This window comes from Leptinotarsa decemlineata, unplaced genomic scaffold (assembly GCF_025532065.1).
Source record: "Leptinotarsa decemlineata unplaced genomic scaffold, Ldec_3_MD MMD2_P_RNA_scaffold_9, whole genome shotgun sequence".
Taxonomy (NCBI): Eukaryota; Metazoa; Arthropoda; class Insecta; order Coleoptera; family Chrysomelidae; genus Leptinotarsa; species Leptinotarsa decemlineata.
This window is the reverse complement of record NW_027412536.1, coordinates 9,105,235-9,127,769: the sequence shown is the minus strand read 5'-3', so window position 1 is coordinate 9,127,769 and position 22,535 is coordinate 9,105,235. Positions and strand designations below refer to the sequence as shown.

General features: G+C 33.3%; 1 protein-coding gene across 5 annotated transcripts in view; it reads left to right on the top strand.

The window, feature by feature from the left end:
- Positions 1 to 5,785: 5,785 nt before the first annotated feature.
- Positions 5,786 to 22,535, top strand: part of LOC111509193 (scoloptoxin SSD14) — a 53,329-nt gene continuing 36,579 nt past the window's right edge. For 3 of the 5 annotated variants that reach the window (XR_012464393.1, XM_074170562.1, XM_074170564.1), the window contains exons 1-2: positions 16,915 to 17,024; positions 17,117 to 17,266. Coding sequence is in view for 3 of the 5 variants with exons in the window: in XM_074170562.1 (XP_074026663.1) it covers positions 16,930 to 17,024; positions 17,117 to 17,266 (245 nt within the window). In the remaining 2 variants the exon portion in view is untranslated. Of the gene's footprint in view, positions 5,949 to 15,783; positions 15,916 to 16,914; positions 17,025 to 17,116; positions 17,267 to 22,535 lie in introns of those variants that run through there. The other 2 variants (XM_074170563.1, XM_074170565.1) reach the window with 2 other exon arrangements.

Genomic DNA, 22,535 nt, shown 5'->3' with positions numbered 1-22,535 from the left:
AAAATTGAACCTGTCGACTACCGCTCTTTGGAGCATTTTTTCTGTTGATAAACTCACTTCACGTGAGATTTCGGAAACGTCACAATCATAGAGCAGCTATGCATAGTGTTTCTCAGGATTTCACATTCAAATTGTATATTGGGAGATTTATCAGCGAGCATTGCCTTTGAATCATTGGGAGTTATGTCGGGTCCAAGTCTGTATACCAAATTTTGCATTGTTTACTAGGTTCATTTGGTCTTTTGTATCTATTACGAGATTTCTGTTTCTGCCTCTTCGATTCATCAGTCTCATCATAAGTACAAACAGTTTGCGCATTGCAGTAAGGTAGATCACTTATTCGACCGTTGTCGCATCACTTCTCATAATGTCTGCCGTAGTAGTAGACGAAACGTATAAACGTATGAAATGTCAGTATAGTAGCACTGAAAAATTGATAAATTGACCTGATTTCAATGACCACGTTTTCAAAGAATGATTGAAATTCGATGTTAAAAAAAATATGTTTTTTCGTTACCCAGCTGTCGCATCTCAACGAACGACGACTCTCAAAAGTCGAAACTTGTCTGAGCTAACGAGGCGTTACATTTTAATGTTTGATTCCTAGCACGTATGTGGATCACAAAATTTAAAAAAATAAAAAGTAGTCATAAAAAATAGTATACCAGATTGAATTTTTTTCATGAAAATTTCAAGAAACAAGTTCTGTATCAATATGAAACTATATTTTGACAAAAATTAATCTGTTAGGCTGCTACCTGTTCACGGTTGATTTAACAACAAATTGAGTTCAAGATTGAACTGTGGTTATTACCGTAAAATCGTTAATTCATTATCGGTTTCAAAGTAACAAGGTGAATGTTAATTATTTTGTGGAAAATGGTGCGTGCAGTTTTCAGATATAGCTATTTCATGTATATATATATATATATATATATATATATATATATATATATATATATATATATATATATACAGGGTCCTGCAACAGTGGCGCGGTGTTCCATATCTCTATATAGGAAGCAGATAGGAATCTAATTTTCTATAATATTACCTTATTGCTCGAGCTCGACAAAATAAAAATATTGGCGGTCACACAGGGTGTTCGATTTTTTCTGGGCGGATCCCAACTGTGTCTTTTTAAACGGCAACCTATATTTTTAAGGCTTTTTCGGTTTCTTCATAGAAAAAAAAAAAAAACTTTATGTATATCTGCACTTCGAAAATATTGATGGTTTTCGAGATATCTAGCATGACAGGTTTTTTTTTCCAATATTCGTCACTCAGAATATTTGAAATTATAAAGTGGTGCCAAGTCCAGTTGAAATTTTTTTTTGGTCGAATATTCTACATTGGTAACTCTCTCAAACGATATATCTGAAATCGACCTGTGATATACAGGGTATGAAAAACCGCTTGCCAAATATTGTAAATGAAAATTTGCAAAATCTTCCTTATATTTAATGGAACACCCTGTATATTATTGATCTATAAGAAGCGCCAACGAAAACTCTACAAATTTCATTAATATTCCCTATGGCTAAGTTCAATAGTTTTTCTTAAATGAGCATTTCTTTCGAAAAATGGTCATTTTTTCAAAGCGAAATCCATTTGACGACTGATAAGAATATACAAAAAATACCCTTTCCTTAAAATATCGCCCATTCCTAAAATTACCTGTTGCTAGATAAACAAGTTGCGAATTACACCACAAAATGGACGTTCTTGAATAGTTACAATAATTTCAAAAATTTCGGAATTTGTGCCATATTCTTTCGGTCTAAAACAACCTTTCAGCGAATGAAATATTTATTGGAAATCAAGTAGTCTGGCAAATGACAGAACAAAATATTTGGCTGCAAATGAATATTGAAATTTTTAGTCAATCGTGAAGTTGAACTGTCGGTAAAATTTCTTCAGAATGTTGTTATCAAAAAGTGATTTGATTGATATGATTTTCATATTAGGTGAATCAGACAGGAATTGTTTATTGGCAAGTAGAATTTATTCTCAACGGTATCCAGATAGAAGGCATCCAGATGAAAGATCTTTCCGAAATGTCTTGGGACGATTCGTTGAAACTGGATCTATTAATTATTCCAAACATGAGCGCATCAAGCCAGCTACTAATGAAGATAATGAATTGCAAGTTCTTCTTGCTGTTGAAGAAGATCCTAGTAGGAGTCAACGACAAATTGGGGAAATAGTGGATATAAGTGAGAGATCAGTGCAACGAGTATTGAAGAAACATCGCTTGCATCCATACCACGTTCAGTTACATCAAGAACTACTGTATGCTGATTTCGAGAAAAGAGTGAGATTTTGCAATTGGGCCATGAACAAAATTCGTCGAAACGAATATTTTTTCAATAATATTTTATGGTCGGATGAATCGACATTCCATAAAAATGGATTTGTAAATCGACATAATTACCATTATTATGCGACAGAAAATCCTCACTTATTGAGACAGGTGGATTATCAACATAGGTGGTCGATGAATGTCTGGGGAGGCATCATTGGAGAATATGTAATTGGTCAATACTGTTTTGAGGGACATATGAATGGTGCAATGTATCTCAATTTCTTACGAAATGATTTACCAGGTTTGTTAGATGATATTCCTCTTGACCTTCGCAATAGAATGTGGTTACAACATGATGGTACACCTGCTCACTATTCGGCAGAAGTGAGAGATCATCTAAATGAAGTATTTCCCAATAAATGGATAGGACCGAATGGGCCTGTACGGTGGCCCGCTAGATCACCAGATTTGACGAAACTAGATTTTTTCTTATGGGGATACATAAAAAATATGGTTTACGTTGAGCCACCAACTTCTCCCGAAAATATGCGACTTAGAATAACGAATGCTTTTCGCAGCATTACACCAGCTGTCTTGCGCAGGGTAGAACAGTCTTTCAAACATAGACTTCAGCTCTGCATTCAAGAAAATGGAAGACATGTTGAACATATTTTATAAAAGTTTCATTATCAACCTTAATTAAACTCTTCCTTTTGTAGTTTTGTAATTTGCCAGTTGACAAATTTGAATATCTAGAACTCAAGCTCTGAATGAATATAATAACATGAAAAAAATAGTTATTTCTAATGTTTCTTTCTTTTAACTTGTTTGGTTTGATATTGCACGATTTATGAGTGAAATTCTGCATCCAATGAAAAAATAATTTTCCATTTAGCAAATAGTGATAGGTACATACATTTATTTCGTTAAAAAATATTTGTTTGGACACCTTCTAATGTACAAAATTGAAACAAGATATCTTTCGTATATTTTTATCAGTCGTCAAATGGATTTCGCTTTGAAAAAATGACCATTTTTCGAAAGAAATGCTCATTTAAGAAAAACTATTGAACTTAGCCATAGGGAATACTTAATGAAATTTGTAGAGGTTTCGTTGGCGCTTCTTATGGATCAATAATATACAGGGTGTTCCATTCAATATAAGGAAGATTTTGCAAATTTTCATTTACAATATTTGGCAAGCGGTTTTTCATACCCTGTATATCACAGGTAGATTTCAGATATATCGTTTGAGAGAGTTACCAATGTTGAATATTCGACCAAAAAAAATTTCAACTGGACTTGGCACCACTTTATAATTTCAAATATTCTGAGTGACGAATATTGGAAAAAAAAACCTGTCATGCTAGATATCTCGAAAACCGTCAATATTTTCGAAGTGCAGATATACATAAAGTTTATTTTATTTTCTATGAAGAAACCGAAAAAGCGATAAAAAATATAGGTTGCCATTTAAAAAGACACAGTTGGGATCCGCCCAGAAAAATCGAACACCCTGTGTGACCGCCAATATTTTTATTTTGTCGAGCTCGAGCAATAAGGTAGTATTATGGAAAATTAGATTCCTATCTGCTTCCTATATAGAGATATGGAACACCGCGCCACTGTTGCAGGACCCTGTATATATATATAAAGGTATGAATGTTATAGAGTGTGTATAATATTAATCAAAAATAAAACGATTTGTGGACACAACACTTCAAAAGGGGGGCAAACCGCGGACACATGTTTCTGGCTATTGGCCTCATCAGCGCGGTGCAGCCAAGTGTAAAGATGGGCGACACTTGTTTGCCGAAAGCAGGTAACAACACATATGCACGGTGTCAACAACAGGAGCCAAAATGCACATTTGTGGTTCCAGTTAGAAAACCTAGAATTCCCAGGCTACATCTAACATGACCACGTAGGCAGCTATAGCTACCTGCGTGAAATCCGGGTTCAGGATATAAATACAGATATAATTATCGAGTGTGTATGATATATATCAAAAATAAAACGATTTGTGGACACAACACTCCAAAAGGGGGGCAAACCGCGGCTACCAATCAAATTTTGGAAATGTTTTTCTGTTTCATGATCAATTGTTGTACTCGTATCTACTGAAGGTTATTGGTTTTAGTTAAAAAGTTGTCGACAACTACATACGTCTGACAAAAATCTGAATGGAATGAAATTTCTACCAGTTCTACAACAGTTTCTACATAGGTACAGCACGAGGGCATAGCAGTTAATCTGTTCATGTACAGATTTGGGTTGAAAGCAAAAGGTGAAATTGTATTAACTTAAATTCGATATACAGATGATGTATTTATGATTTTCGCACAAGGAAACCTGGGGAGGAGAAGTTTGTTCCATCCCTTATAAAGGATCCCCGCATATTGAGTTCACAAATGAAACTGAAAACGGAATACCATTCTCAGATATCTTGATGATTGGTAGTGAATAGAACGTGATTGTCTATAGAAAAAATGCTGGAATTTTGGATATGTTTCTCATAGCGCACATCACTGTCAACGCAAACTAATGGCACTACATTTTTTTGTCCATATGATTGTTGCATTCCCCTTGAGTTGATGAAGATACGTTATTGAGAAAAATGTTATCAGGGGCTTAGCTGAAATTGATTGGTATCTTTGAAAAAAGTCTATAAGTTATTAGGGAAATATAAATTTTAGGAGAAATTTTGAGAATGTTCGACTTTTCAGAAAGATGGTGATACTATATTCACTGTTCTTTCATATGAACCATTATAAACTACATGTTGAAGTGGCTTTCAAAACTACCTGAACAGAGAGAAACCAGAGAAGTTGACTTTCGCCCAGAATGCTCCAAAGAACATCTATAGAATAAATGAAAAGTCCGAAATTGTTGAGGTTGTTATAGTTTGAAAGTACGGGAATATTAAAGTGTGGTACAAAATCTATGAACAGTGACAAAAGTCGTATTCCAACACTGTTTTTAAAGATAATTCCCGCCAATTTGTAGTCGAAGAATCACTAAAATCAGTTGAAGTTAAATCGTATTCTGTTGAACATAAATAGGCGAGTTTGAAAGTCAGGAATTAGTCTATTTCATGAAGACACCAACTTGGTTGATGAAACGCGCAACGAGAATATTGTTCTTGTGTTTGAGAAAAGTGCTTGTTCTGGATTCATTCAACGTTAGAGGGTCTAGTTCTATCTTTCAGTAATTAAACTGAACCGAATTAGACTGAATATAATGGTTTGAAAAAATGATGAACGTCATTTACATAATTCATATCATAGTCGTATGTTCAAAGTTATTTAGGAAAATACTTTTTATCAAACATCATCCTACAATTATAATACTATCTGATAAGGGTTCTATTGCTCATACTGACTTATTGTTCCATCTTAATCCATCATCATCATATCTGTGTTCTATCTCAACTACAAACACATTTTTTATTACTATAATAATACCTGACAGATTATTATTAAACCAGTGATTCGCAACACTCGAAATCACGCTGCTAGGTAGAGTCATCATAAATTTGGTTTAAAACTGAATTCGGTTACTTCACTCCGACAGTTCTGGTTACCGAGTTGTTAGATTATTTGTTTGAAAAACAGTGAACCATGACGTTCCTAAGTTTTGTTAAGTGAGTACCTACGTGTATAAATGATAGATTAAAATAGCAAATTGTTATATGACTGATAATTATTTGCTGTTCAAATGAAATATTCCTTAGAATATTCCTGTCATTATTTTTGATATATGAGTAATTTTACTGTTATATTATGTTATCAGAGTGAAATTGGCATAAGATACCGGTACTTGCACGAAAATATCATCAAAACATTGTTAATTGTTTGAACTGTGATTTGTATAACTGAACCAGTTATCGGTTCATTGGGGTTGACTTACAACTACAATAATTTTACCTACAATAATTTTACCAAAAATTATTCAGTCCCTATAAGGGAAGGGATGAAAAACCCAATACATTTTATAGAGTCACTGAAGGAAATTCAAGTAATATAACGAGATTCACTAATCAGTTGTAAAGTATATTTCTTTTACACCAACATTTTCATTAAAGTAAAACTTCAGAAAACCAAAGAGGAGTTTTCTGGAGAGAATGTTCTGTGAACCAGTCAAATATTTCCAATGAAATGAATCAAGAGTCCTCGAAAAAACTTTTCGATTCTTCACTTTCCTTTTTTTATATAATAAATGTGAAGGAAATTCTGAAGGAAGTTCAGAATAAATTATACAAAGATGTGTAGATCATGCACCGAAATCCTTTTCACACAAAGATGGAAAAAGGTTTAATCGAAACAATTACTTCTGAATATATGAGCATGGAATTACACTTTTTCTCATTTTCTGTAATTCAATAACTCATTGTGGATTAGGAACAGATATCATTCATTTTCAGGAACGCTACACAAAGTTTATAAGAGACGGCCAATGTTACAGGTTCGGACCTCTATTGTTTAAAATAGTGTCAACAGGTTTGAAGTCTATGGAAGGACAAATGAAATACCGTTGAATTGGATATACAAAACATTGGGAATCATTGAAAGGATCTGCACGAGAATATTGGGTTGAGTTAGAAAAAAAAAGTAATGTCTTCATAAAAATTGGACAAAGTTAATAGCAGAGATCGTACGAACGATAATTTGAAAAAAATCATTGTGCGGTGAAATGAACCAATGAGTAAATCATCAATTCCATACAAATAATTGAAAAATGAAATATAAATATAATGAAATGAAATAATCAAAACAAATGATGAAAAGATACATGAAAAATTAAAATAAGACAAAGATCCCAAACCAAGTTACTTCACGACGTTTTGATTGTTAGTATTCGCAACCGTCTTCGGGTGATATCTGGACTATTCATATGTCACTTTTGGGCTTTCCATCTTCCTTAACCTCGCCTCTTTCCTATATCTTCCAGGTTCAGTACATCGTACCTTTTTCCTGCCTGATTGGAGGTTTCATTTGTAATACGTTTCTCCACAGTAACTTGGTTGAATTCATCGTTGGTCAACATGTATGCAGCTACTGTGAACTCCCTCTGAAACCAGTGCTACTTTCTGTGGATGATGTTAGTTTCGGACTACTCATTGTTAAGTTGATGAGTTTGAAAATGTTCTGATTTATCTGTTTTATCTGGGTGTTTTTTTGCTCGCCAAAGGCCAACGGCTTCTTGGTTTCATCGATATAGGTTTTGCTACATAGATAGAGCATAAATGTACAATAAAATAGAATTTTGATAATCTCTTTCTCAATATATTGGTGGTGGTTAGATTCGTGTTCATGAGTGAGCTCTCAGTATACAGATGATTGTTACTAGTTGTCAATTCTCTTTGATAATACATTAGAGAACGACAATTTTTTGTGGAGTTTTTTCTCGATTGTGAATGTAATGGAAAGTTTCACGCTTCTGATGTATTGATAAAAGGTGCCTAGGTTCGTGTCTCCACCAATCCATATTATGTATCTCAACCGGCTTCGAGACTTTTTGTAGGCTTTTCCAATATCTATATATATATATATATATATATATATATATATATATATATATATATATATATATATATATATATATATACCGGGTGTCAACGAATCTATTAGACAAGTCATAATTTCTAGACTATTAGGAGAATTGAAATGAGATTTGGTATAGTTGAATGGTATGTGGAGAGGAATGTTTTCACATATTTTTCACTTTCCGGTCACTTCCGGTTTCAGCGGAAATGGCTCCGGTTCTGAATTTTAAAATGGAACACCCTGTATATTGTAACATTTTTGGATTTCTGAGACAATTCTGGATCAGAAACTGACATTTCCGGAAGTTTTTCAGCCTACTTGATTTTTTCAGAGTCACTTTTAAAATTGCATCTAGGTGGCCATGATCGGACGTAAACTAATCTATGGACCTCAGGTGATATCAGAAAATTGCAATAGCGGAGTTTTAGTGACTAGTGTGTTGAATATGAATGAGACAAGTTTACAAAATAACATTTTCGTGTCTAACTATTATTTTTCAAATGGCGACCATTTTTTGACAAGCACTTTCCGAAAAAAGGATTGGAAAAAAGGACGTAAAATTGATCAAGGAATTCAAAAAAAAAGACGGTTGTGGATATAAAGTCAGTGGCGTAAAAAATAAGGGGGGAAATATAAGCTATTACCCCGCTGGAACGCCACTGGCTACTGATACTGAAGCAAACATACCACTGGAGGAAGCACATTCCAGCTCGTAATCGATTTGCTGAGTTTCATTAATTTATTCCTTTTAGTCCGGGAGCTACGACGAAAAGGGTCTTTTTATTTTGCAACTTCAACGCCCTGTATTTCTGAAACGGCTCATTTCCGGACACACATGTCCTACCTCATTTTTCATCATTTTGCAAGAGGAATGACGTGGTATAAGTTTGTCCGTCGAATTCTGAAACACCCTGTATATATTAATAGATATGTACTTCTTGATCATTCCCATATTGATTTCAATTTAAGAGCCACCGGTAGACAGCTGTTTCAGCCTATTGGGCATCGTCAGTACCGGGCAGGCGGTCTTCGATTGAAGACAAAATGAAAAGAAAAAACAAGAAAGTACTTGATAAAAATAGCTGCGTAAACGCAACCGAAACATAAATGGAACCACCTATTGGTGTGACACCCAAGTCGACTTGCCAAGTAATTTATGTCAGTGTTGGTGGTTTGACCAATCAACCGACAAATGCGGTAGCAGAAATTTTGGAAACTAATCTGAAATGCCATCGGAAAACGAATCCACATGTTTCTAGAAATGATATGAAATCTAGAAAGGATAATGCAGTCAAGCTGCTGGAAAATACTTCCATGAAAATCAAAAAATAAATAGATAAGTACTTCTTGATCATTCCCATATTGATTTCAATTTAAGAGCCTCCGGTAGACAGCTGTTTCAGCCTATTGGGCATCGTCAGTACCAGGCAGGCGGTCTTCGAGTGAAGACAAAATGAAAAAAAAAACAAGAAAGTACTTGATAAAAATAGCTGCGTAAACGCAAGCGAAACATGAATGGAACCACCTATTGGTGTGACTTGGCTAGTTGACTTGGGTGTCACACCAATAGGTGGTTCCATTTATGTTTCGCTTGCGTTTACGCAGCTATTTTTATGAAGTACTTTCTTGTTTATTTTTTCATTTTGTCTTCAATCGAAGACCGCCTGCCCGGTACTGACGATGCCCAATAGGCTGAAACAGCTATTTTAGCGATTGGAGAAATGTATGGTGAAATGGATTACCAGGGTATCAACCACAAAATAGTTGAAACCTATCGGCCGATTTTTAATTTTGTTTTCTTTTTCCATGTTCTTGCTATCTTGAAACTGGTTTGCTTTGGGGAATGAAAAGTGTTTTGAGCTTGTTGCTCATCAGGAAGGTACTCAAATACACTCCAAAAATTAGCAACACCCTGTGCCTGCTATTTTTAAACCGGTTTTTTCTGGAATACAAAGTATTCTTGATTTGTTGCTCATTAGAAAAATACTCAAATACCCCTGGAGGATGAGCAACAAAATAGTTGAAACCGATCGGCCGATTTTTAATTTTTTTTTTCATTTTCCTCGTAATTGCTATCATGAAACTGGTTTTCCCTGGAATCAAAGATGTTCTAATTTTGTCGTTTACCAGGAGAATACTTGAATACACCTGGAGAATCAGCAACAAAATAGTTGAAACCAATCGGCACATTTTTAAAATATTCGAAGTAAAACTTCTTTAGGGGTGACCAGGGATTAACTCTGATTTTTTGCTGATGGAAGTTACGCTAGTCAGTTCGTCGTCTTTTTAGATAGTTTCGGTTATTCAAAAATAGTTAACTGTTTATGTAATGTACTCCGTGTCTCTTGACTTATAGGTGAATTAGGGACAAAGATCATAATCCATCAAGGGATTATTTACTTTTCATTTCATCAAACGTATGAATCGTGAAAAACAAAGTTAATCAGGAATTAACGGTTTCAATAAAACAATTATTGTAAATTGTTCGGATATATTTTTCTAATTCAACTTTCAATTCAATATAGAATATTATTTTATTTTTGATTTATAAATTACAGCAAACTGTCGAAAAATTGTCAAACATGTGAGAGTGTGTCAACGAATTTTATATAGAATATGACCCGGTACAATGAGACAAGCTGTTCAACTAAAATGTAAAACATAACATTTTATTTTGAAAAATGAATATTGTTCTTACAAATTCTGTGTCTTACACTTTAATTATTATTAATCAATAATTTTATTCATTTATTCGGTTGAGTATACTCCTGGTGAGCGACAAATTTGAAACACTTTTTATTCTAAGGAAAACCAGTTTCAAGTTAGCAAGAACGAGGAAAATGAAAGAAAAAACTTGAAAATTGGCCGATTGGTTTCAACTATTCTGTTGCTGATACCCAAGGTGTATTTGAGTATACTCCTGGTAAGCAACAGATTCAAAAAACACTGTATTCTAGAAAAAAAATAATTTCAAGATAGCAAGAACAGGGGGAATTTAATGGCGATATTCTTAAGTATTCAAAAAACTTTATATTCACCTTCTTCATCTCTCACTGTCATTCAGATCTATGGCATTTTACTTTGGAATTTCTCATTCAACAGTGTGAAATATTATTTTTGAAGTAAGTGAAGCGATATGGGATGAATTTAATACACAACATATGCCATTTCCAACATCTAACATGCAGAATTAGTGAGTGAGGATTTTTTCTAAAGTGGAATTTCCCACACTTTATAGGCTGCATTGATGGAAAGCATATAAGGCTCCGCTGTCCATCAAGGTCTGGATCAATGTATTGGAATTATAAACACTATTATTCAATTGTTCTTCAAGCTGTTACTTACGCCTATTGCAGATTTCTTTACATAGACGTCGGATAATACGGTAAACAAAGCGATGGATAAATATTTGCTGCCAGCACTTTCCAACAGTGTTTGGAAAATAAAACGTTTTGTATTCCGAAGGACAAGGCCATTCCATATACAAATATTAATGCACCATACGTATTTTTAGGCGATGAAGCCTATCCGTTAATGACGTATTTGATGAGACCTCATTCTGGTCGGTGCCTTACCGACCAACAAGAGATTTATAACTATCAACTTTCTCGTGCAAGAAGGGTAGTTGAATGTGATTTTGGAATACTGTGTTCCAAATGGAGAATTTTAAAAAAAGAAATTGAATGTAATCCTGACAAAGCAGATAAAATTATTAAATGTGTATGTCTTCTTCACAATATAGTCACTGATAAGGAGATATGCGAAGAGAATAATACGAATATGAATTCAGAAATATTGCAACCCCAGCAAAACATTCCTGGAACCTTTCTAAGGAGAAATAATCGTTCAACTGTAGCGGCTTACAATGTACGTGAAATATTTGAGAGTTACTTTATCAGTCCAGCTGGTTCTGTTCTATTCCAAATAAGAAATTAGAGTAATATAATTTTACTATTTGTACCTTCCATTATTTTAGTATACAGTACGCTATTTGAATTTTTGCACAATCAGTATGTTTTAATTATACCATTCATGAAATACACAATTGTACCTTACCTGTGTCTCTGATTTCGTTTGCTACTTCTTCCCAAAGTTTTTTTATTATGGACCTATTGTGATAGTCTTTACAATTCTGATCCCTTGAAGGATTTCTTTACTGTACACACAAAATTAATTTTACACTGTCTATTTCTATGAATTACTTGTCAGAATATTTTTATGTATCGCACAACAACGCATCAAAAAACAAACCAGTTTGTTGTTTGTTTCAAAATAGCAAGTACAGGGTGAATTAAAAAAAAATATTAAAAAGCGATCGATCAAGGACAACTATTTTGTTGCTGATTCTCCGAGTGTATTAGAGTACCCTCCTGATGAGCAACAAACTCAAAACACTTTTCATTCCCCAAAGCAAACCAGTTTCAAGATAGCAAGAACGTGGAAAAAAAAAACAAAATTAAAAATCGACCGATCGGTTTCAACTATTTTGTTGCTAATACTCAAGGTGTATTTGAGTACCCTTCTGGTGAGCAACAAATTTGAAACACTTTTTATTCTAAGGAAAACCAGTGTGAAGATAGCAAGAACAGGGAGAATTAATATTTAAAATTAAAAATATTAGAAATCTGCCGATCAAGGTCAACTATTTTGTTCCTGATTCTCGAAGTGTATTTGAGTAACCTCCTGATGAGCAACAAATTTGAAACACTTTTTATTCTCAGGAAAACCAGTTTCAAGATAGCTAGAATAAGGAAAATGAAAAAAAAATCAAATCGGCTGATCGGTTTCAACTATTTTGTTGCTGATACTCAAGTTGTATTTGAGTATACCCCTGATGAGCAACAAATTTTAAACACTTTTTCTTCCCAGGAAAACCAGTTTCAAGATAGCAAGAATGAAGAAAATGAAAAAAAAATATAATAAAAATCGGCCGATCGGTTTCAACTATTTTGTTGCTGATACTCAAGGTGTATTCAAGTTTACTCTTGGTGAGCAACAAATTTAGAACATCTTCAATTCCAGGAAAAACCAGTTTCAAGATAGCAAGATCAGAAAAAAAAGTGTTTAAAAATGTTTCGCTATATCGAAGGTTTAGCAACTAAATAGTAACTCAGTGAATCATATACTACATAATATATAATTTATTGAGTTACCTTGCTACATTTATATCGCGATAGCATCATTTGCGATTTTTAGGGATCGACACGAGCAACAAAATTGTTGTTTTGGCAACTAGTTAGCAACTATTTAGCTACAAATTGATGTATTTTTTTGCAATTTTGCAGGATTCGCCATGCTAGCCTGATAGGGCTTTTGTTTTCGTTTCTCGTACGTATGACGCCTCACGACAAGGTCAGACTAAAATGACTGCACTGTAACCGAATCCACTTGAATGTAGAGGTTTGTTTTCATTTGCGATATCGTACGTGCGCGCGCGTGTAAAAAATCGCACTTGTACGCATCCAGTGTAACCTTCTGGTAAGTCGAAACTTGTGCGAACTAAGGACTAACGAAGTCTTACCTTTCAACGTGTGATTCCTAACAAGGGTTGGATGATAGCAAGTGATAGCGGTAGCCGGACAGTTTGAAGTTCTCAAATACGTTTCAAAGGGGGTTCATATTGTGGCCGGCTTGGATTTAATGAAACTGTTTTTATTGTTGTACACCTGAAATATTCAAATCTTTCTCGTCTCTCGAGCTAAACATTTTCAACAAATTTTGGTGCACGCCAACATGGTTCAAGAATGACGGATTGAAGCTCGAATATCTCCTGCTTCGAAAACTTCCCGTGAGTGGAGGGTCTCAAACGTTATTCGTAAATGTAAATCAAGTAAGTCAATGTATTTATCTCAAACGAAAACGTAACTTCAATAATAATATTGCGTTAAATAGGGTACTCGAACTATTGTATATTGTAAAAATCTTAATCAAATACGGTTTACTTCCAATTTTGGAACTACTTCTGTACTTAAGAGGAATCCTATGATTTTCAACTCATTCATCTCTAAAAATAAGGGGAACAGTTATTCATATTCAAGTAACACTTCAATGTGAGATTTTCACATGAAAGTTTACAAAACCTCGACACTTGTTTCGCTATAAACTAACTTCTTCAAGTGTTTTTAAACTCAATACGGAAAGGCTTGAGAGAGTTATTGTGAAGCGAAACAGTGTTACTTGAATACGTTATAGATTTTCATCAATTGTCAGGCAATTTCAACACCTAACCGGTGATTTGATATTATCATGGCAAAATTCAAATAGATTTTTACAAGAACTGTAAGAATACATGGTTGAATTTGAAGGTATCATTAAAAAATATTAAATATAGTATTGGTGCTATGATCGTCCAGTGATGGAGAGCTAACTTTATTTTATGAACGCGCCTTTCTCCCCGTGGCTAGCGCCCCAGTTGGAATATTCAATAATCTTTTTATTGGACATCTTCAACATGGAACGAACCTACAAACAACATTCTAGCCTCCAGAAATATATGGAATATTCGAAAAAGTTTTTCTATAGCATATCTACAACATGAAATGAACCAACATTAAAATTTCAGCCTCCGCAAATATCGCGGTACGGAGAAACAGTATTTTATGAACTGATCTTTCCTCCTACCTCAGATGGAATATTCAAAAATCCTTTCCTATTGCACATCCACAAAATAAAACTAACCTACATATACAATTACAGCCTCCGAAAATATAGCGGTACGAAGAAACACTGATAAAAATAATTTCCATATGTAAACGCGCCCCTATATAACCTAGGGGAACACTCCAGTTGGAATATTCGGAAATGTTTTCTTATTGCACACCTACAATATAAAATGAACCTACATACAAAATTGCAGCATCTGGAAATATAGCAGTTCGGAGAAACAGTGATGAAAATGTAATTTTCATATATAAACGCCTTCCTTTTACCTCACACGGGGGTTCCCCAGTTGGAATATTTGAAAATTCTTGGTGTATAGGAGAACCTATACACCAAATTTTAGCTTCCTAGGGCTCACCAGTACGAAGAAACAGAGATAAATCAGTGTGTATTAAGTGAGTGACTTTCGCAATAATAAGTATAGATTCGATTCACGGATTAGTCCGGTCAATTTAGACATTCGAAGCTACCTAAATTCCCACCAAGCTTAAAATCAGTAAGATTGTTTAAAATATGATTTAAAATGAAATTTAAAAGTCCCCCATTCATTCCCTGTATGGAAAAAATAATAATTTAAGGTCAAAGGTCAAAAAATTGGTTTTTCGCGATTTTCAGCAAAACGATAAATTTCATATATCATATCATAAAAATACTTCAGACAAAAATTGTAGGATCACAAAAGTATCTACAAAAATTTCATCAATATTTTTTTCTACGAGCCACCGTTTTTGAGATATATCGATTCAAAAAGTTGCAAAAGTTGTAATCGTGCACGTTTCCATGCCACTTATGAGGTAGTGTACTTAGCGCGTTTTTTTAACGTGATTTCCCTAGTAGGCCTATTCCACGAGACAGTTGTGATCGTGTTTAATTTGAAACTATTGCAAAATAATGGATATTAGCAGAGATTGAAAAGATAAAAGCAATTTAAATTAAAGAAAAATAGTGTCGAGTCGTAACTTTCAAATTCTTCTTCTTGGTCTTCTTCTTGTTCTTGTTCGTCTGTTCTTCTTTTTCTTGTTCTTCTTGTGCTTCTTCATCTTCATCCTGAGTACATGTAAACTGCGTTAATAGCGATGTATCGCATATCGCCTCGTTGGAATCAAACGGATCCTCCACTGTTGGTGATTCACCACCGGCCTTGACAATGTTGTACATGCCAGAGAACAAAATAGTCCGGTTTTTTGCAAACACATTTAGCACTGCACTCCTTTTTGCAGTTGCAAAAAATTGTATTCAGCAGTTTTTCCGGCGAAGGTGGTAGTAAAGTTTGGACTGGTTCTAATGAATTGTTGACCAACTTTCAACCCCAGTCTGTAGGGTCTAACTGATAACCAAGCCACACTTGAACTTAGTAATATACCCGAAAAAGATGAGCAGCAACTGAGGTTGGAGGAAGACAAGGTAATTGTACTTGTTTTTTACTTTTAGTATTTTTAATGATACATGCATATCTATATTTATCTAAGCAGGTAGTTTTTTTAGGAGCTTCGTACATAGAAAGAAGAAAGTAAGACCCTAGCCACAAACATAATTGAACAGGGGACAGATGTTGTCTCAAGGTTACAATGCCGTATAAATTGAGGGACTGGGTTTTACCTGATATTCTTATAGTCATAACTTATGTATATTTTATATTATACGTGTAAGTTACAATAATAGATAGAAAAATATTTTAACATATATTACAACTACATAGATGTATATACTTTTACAACTTTTTGAATCTTTATATCTCAAAAACGGTAGCTCGTAGGAAAAACAGGAATGATACATTTTTATAGATAATTTTATGATCTACAATTTTTGTTTGAAGTATTTTTATGATAAAACTTACCGTTTTGCTGGTAATCGCGCAAAACTCATTTTTTTGACCTTTGACCATGAATAAACGTTTTTCCATACAGGAGAAAGATAGGTAACTCTCAAATTCTATTTTCTATCATATTTCAACTGATCTTACTAATTTTCAGCTTGGTGGTAGCTTTACTCTTATTTTTTGGTCTAATTTGACCAGACTAGACGTCCTTGTCCTCTTGTGTGAAAATTTCATTCATTCATGTGCTTCATATTATTTTTTTTTTTGAATGAAATGATATCGATTGAAAACTGGTTTATATTTCGATGCACTGATTAGATATTCTGATATTCAGAATTGATTCAGATTCCACATCGTTTCTTTTTCTTCTGTAGGTTGATATCATTCAATTGGTGATAGCTTTAAAACAACCCAACTGGAAAAACTTAAAAATATTTCTCCTGAGGTAACAATGGTCAAAAACCGGTTCATATGTACCTAATAATAACTTGCGCATTTGCTGGGTGGAAATGAGAGTGTAGTCAATTTCAAAGGATCAAAGGATTTTATTTTTGGAGGTCAAAATATACATTTCATCTGTCAGTCTGTTGTCAACAATAATGAAAATTTCATGTTCATTTTCACTGAAAACGATTTTCTATTACAATCATTCTCACTCCTTGAATTATTTTGACAGTCAAAATAGTAACGATGGGTGAGCAGCAGAATAAGTTTTGATATTTTGATCACTCGATTGTTTTTTCGATGAATGTAACGAAAATTAATGAATACTTTTTTCTATTCTAGATCACACAAGAAATTACTGATTATTACTCTAATTGCAACTGTAGCAGTAGTACTTATTTTGGCCGCAATTTTGATCTATTTTGTGTCAGTTGAGGAAATAAATAAGGCTGCTGTAGTAACCAATGGTCATGGTTGTTCCCAGATAGGCATGTGAGTATTTCAAGGAGTTTATTATTGCTTTATTGAAGATAACTGGATTCTGAATTTGAAGTTATTTTGAAATAACGACTTCAGAAATAACTGGAAATTTTTGTGAACAAATAATCACTTTCTCATCCAGTTATAAAGAGGGCCAGCATGGAAAAATCGAAAATCGTAAGAGGTACAATGTCGGGTAAATTATGAGAAAGTTGTAATTCCACAGATTATTCAAATGATGTTTGAGGATACAAGAAATGTTGATTATTTCCGTTGGTGTTCAAAAAAAAAACAAAATACTTTTAAGAAAATATTACAGAAACATTTCTACGAATAGAACCCGTTTATATGCAATAACTTTCCTTCAATCATAATTGAAATATGTATATTCTACTACTCCATAAAGATGGAGTAGTAGAAAGTCAAAAACTTTCTTTCCCAAAAATTAGTCTAACAATATTTGACGTATTCAGTGTAGTGAGAAGTATCAGAAATTCAGAAGTGTGATAATATAAATTGATTTCAATTTATCAATTCACGAGTTTTGATAATGGCAATGAATATTCAGATAGATTTGATACTCATGATCGACTTTAGTGAATGTTACCTACATAATCTGGCCAGGTGAGGAAAATAATCTTTTTTTGTTTTTGATTTGAAATCGTGTTCGTTTGCATTTCATATCATTTAAGCTCTATCAACCTCAAAGATGAATAAATAGATTTGTTTTAACTTTATAATCATTTTATTGTTGTTCTTTTCGAAATTCAACCTTCTGTATAGGCTATAAAAGTATGAATATCTAAAGATATAATTTTGTGGAATCCATAGATTTCCCAAAATGAATAAATCAAATGAAGCTAATCAAAAAGTGGTTAGCAAAATTTTGTTAGAAATCAGTTTTTCTCTTGAACAGTTGTTGCTCCCTACGGACGACAACTCTCAAAAGTCTAAACTTGTGCGCGCTGAGGACTAACGAGGTCTTACCATTAAACGTTCGATTCCTAACAAGAGTTGGACGATAGGAAGTGAAAATGAATCGTCCGTCCTCGCAGTTTGACCCACCGATTCTCACACCGCTCGATTGAGTGAGTGGAGAAAACCACCCACGTCCACCCAACCGGTTACCGTGCTACCTAGTCCTACCTTCTCACCTAGTGGTGATCAGTTAGTATTATTATATGAATCCAAAACAAGCACTTTTTCCAATCATCAGAAATGCAATACAGGCATGACGTTTTCTGCCTCGCCTGAAGACGCGAACTTGGTTAGTGAAACGCGCGTCAAGAAAAGTATTGCATTTCTGGTGTATGGGAAATGTGCTTGTATTGAATAAGTTATCAAATGTACAATTATTGATTGTACTTAGCCATTGCCATTCTTTCAGCGAAAAGAAATGAAATCCAAAATGTATTACAAGGAAATGTGTTCTTTAACGCAGATGATAATTCTGTCAATTAGATAAGATGTAGATAAGAAACAAATATTGAATTTCAATAGACAAGGATACTACACTATTTCTATAGATTCCAACGGAGATGAAATTACATTGTCATAGAAGATTATGTGTATTGGTTCGCAGTTAGATCACACACCTGACTGGAAACATCAAATGGATCTGATTGTACCAAGTCAACCAAAGTACTGTTATGCATTGGAAATAGTAAGACAAAATCTGACGATTCAGGCAGCTCTAGCTACCTACTATAAATATGCTGTATCTAAACTCCAATATGGCATAATATTCTGAGGAAAAACAACCGGCATGTCAAGAATCTCTATTTCTCTGGAAAAATGTTAAAGATTTTTTATGAGGAGTGAAGAAAGCTGTACGATTGTGAAGCAGAAGTGAATATTATCCGTCACAGTTATGTATATATATATATATATATATATATATATAGCGGTTTTTCATACCCTGTATATCACAGGTAGATTTCAGATATATCGTTTGAGAGAGTTATCAATGTAGAATATTTGACCAAAAAAAAATTCAATTGGACTTGGCACAGCTCAACTCTATAATTTCAAATATTCTGAGAGACGAATATTGGAAAAAAAACCTGTCATGCTAGATATCTCGAAAACCGTTAATATTTTTGAAGTGAAGATATACATAAAGTGTCTTTTATTTTTTATGTAGAAACCGAAAAAGCAATAAAAAATATAGGTTGCTATTTAAAAAAACACAGTTGGGATCCGCCCAGAAAAAATTGAACAACCTGTGTGACCGCCAATATTTTTATTTTGTCGCTCGTGCAATGAGGTAATATTATAGAAATTTAGATTCCTATCTGTTTCCTAAATTGAGATATGAACACCATGCCACTGTTGCAGGACCCTGTATATATATATATATATATATATATATATATATATATATATATATAATTGATAGTGTAACGACCGTATGTATGTATAGAATAGTAGTTTTTCGGGGATTCGGTCTGATTAGAATAAATATTTACTCTTTTTAGCTGCCCGAGCTTTCGCTAATGTTTATTAGCTTTATCGAGGACTGTAATATAAAAAGGACATAATATATATATATATATATATATATATATATATATATATATATATATATATATATATATATATATATAAAACATAATAACGGATAAAACAGAATACCTGTGCTATGTGAGAATATTCAATTTAGAAATTTCAATTTTGAAAGAAGTCTTCAACATCAAAATGACAACTTTTTGACATTGAATAATGTGAAATACTTTTTCAAATTTTTATTATCGTTCATTATGGGGATTTATACTGTGTTAATATTAAATATTAAATAAATCTGAATACATCCTGTAATATTAACACCACGTACCTTCGAAACGAAGCATTTCCGGGCACAAGTTTTAAAAGACTTTTTTTATAAAATGGTCTCAGGAATACGTCACTTCAATATTTTAACCTACTCATGTTGTACCCTGTATACCGTATGAGCATGAATTACATAAGATTCCCATATTGTCCTAATGCCATCCCCAGTATACTAGGTAACATCCTTCAAATATTCCCAGGATACGTTCTGTAATGCTGGAAATAATGTTCTGCTTTGGTTTTGAGATGCAATGTCCAATGTTCATGAGACAACATACGCATAGTATCGACTGAAATGAAAATTAAAATTACTGGAGAAATAGGTTCGGATTTATGATATTTTATGAGTTTACAGTGGTTTTGACTACTTGAAATATTCAATTTTTGAAACAGTTTACATTTTTGTGAACAACATACTCATAACCAAGCTTCTGCATTTCGACTCAGATTGTACCAACAGGCAAAACAGACATCTTTGTTGAAATGAGTGAAAATGTCGATTGGAACAATAACATCTCTTCAGGGTAGGACGCAATAAGGAAGCCCATAGAAAGATATATTCCATCAGTTGGCAAGCAATAAATAAACCTTTTGGAACATTGTTGATAGTAAGAATGGTAGGTGTATGAGCTTTATACAATATTTTTATAATAGATTATATAAATAAATGGTAATATCATTATAGATGTGTGGCATACTAATAAAGTCTTGAAGTGACTTAATATCAAATATTATCACTATTCAATGGCTATCGATGAAATATTCATTTCATTTAAAAAAATAAAATTCACGTTTCTTAAGTTTATTCGACCTTGTGAGTCACCTCTGAATGATAAAATGTAACTGAGTATATTTTTGATAATATTTTATAGTACACATAGAAGATTGAGAGATGCAAACGCTATCATTACGCAAGTAAATACTGTTTTAAATCGAAATACACTCCTCAACTGATAACACAAAAAATATTCAATTATAAATTAAACAATGAAATTGACGAAATGATTTTGATTTTGTCACATCAATTTATTGTCGATATTTTCAGTTCACTGAGAATTGTAAAAGTAAAGAATGTTCGAATTTTAGGTGGAAACAGAAGAAAGTCTTTGATAGAGAAATTAAACTGAAGCAGAGGAGATTAATTTGAAGAGACTGTTCGAATTTTAGATGGGAACAGAAGAAAGTTTTTGATAGAGAAATGCAACTGAAGCAGAGGAGATTAATTTGAAGAGACTGCTATGAGAAAAAAAAATTAAAACACATTTCAGATTACTGAATCATCTGTAATCTTATTCGAATAATATTGTTGTTACCGAAGTGACCTCTCAGTTTATTAAAGTCATGTGTGCATATATACCTCGTAGTTTTATTTATAATATACATTTTTTTAAAACTAGTTTGAAGAAACATAATTTTTTGTTCGAAAACAGAGTATATTTTCAGAAGACATTAGTCCTGGGAAAAAAGATTTCGGCTTTCTACCTCTCCATCTTCATACATAAATGTGGAAAACTTCCGAAGGAAATAAAAAAGTTATCCACATTTTTCGTATGGAGATGAAGTAGTAGTAAACCGAAACCCCTTTCTCCAACATTTTTTTCTGATAGTTCTCAGTATTTAGATATATGCTAGAGAAAAATATTTTTTTTATGAATGAATGTCTTTTATCAAAAACTACACCTCAACGATTTGATCTCCACAAACTTTATTTGAAAAATATATCGCACCAGCATGTTTCGCTAAGACATTAGCTTTCTCGAGTGATTTGTAAATCAAATTATTCTTAGATTACTATTTATATACTACAGGTAACCATAATTGAGTCTAGTAATATATAAGAACTGTAGTATATAAATAGTAAAGTAAGGATAATTTGATGTACAACTCACCTGAAAAAGCTAATGTCTTAGCGAAACATGTTGTGATATATTTTTCAAATAAAGTTTGTGAGATGTAGTTTTTGAAATTACTATGGATCTTCATTAAGTAACGGCCGAATCAATCAGAGAATGTCTTTTTGTTTGTAGTTGTCTGAAGTGATAACTTGGTTGTTTTAACTATTTCGAAGCATTTACCCCATCCATGAAAATAATTATACATTTTCCACAGGTAATTTCATTCAAGAGCACTTACTCACGACAGTGAGTAAGTGCTCCTAGAAAATATCTTAAATCATTAAGAAAACATGCTTCAAAAATTTTCAAACATGGCAGACGTCTCCATTGAATCTCTATTTGTTACTTGAAAATTATTGAATTATGGTTATCACCAGAGGAATGAGAAATAAAATCCAAAATACCGTGAATGAAGTATTCAGGCAATGTCTTAGTGATCGGATATTGATGAAAACATTAGCAGCCAGTGTCCCGGAGGCAGTAACAAAACAATTGATGAGAAGCTAGCGCAGATGGAACAAAAAATTGAGCAACTATGGCATAAACCCATTCAAATA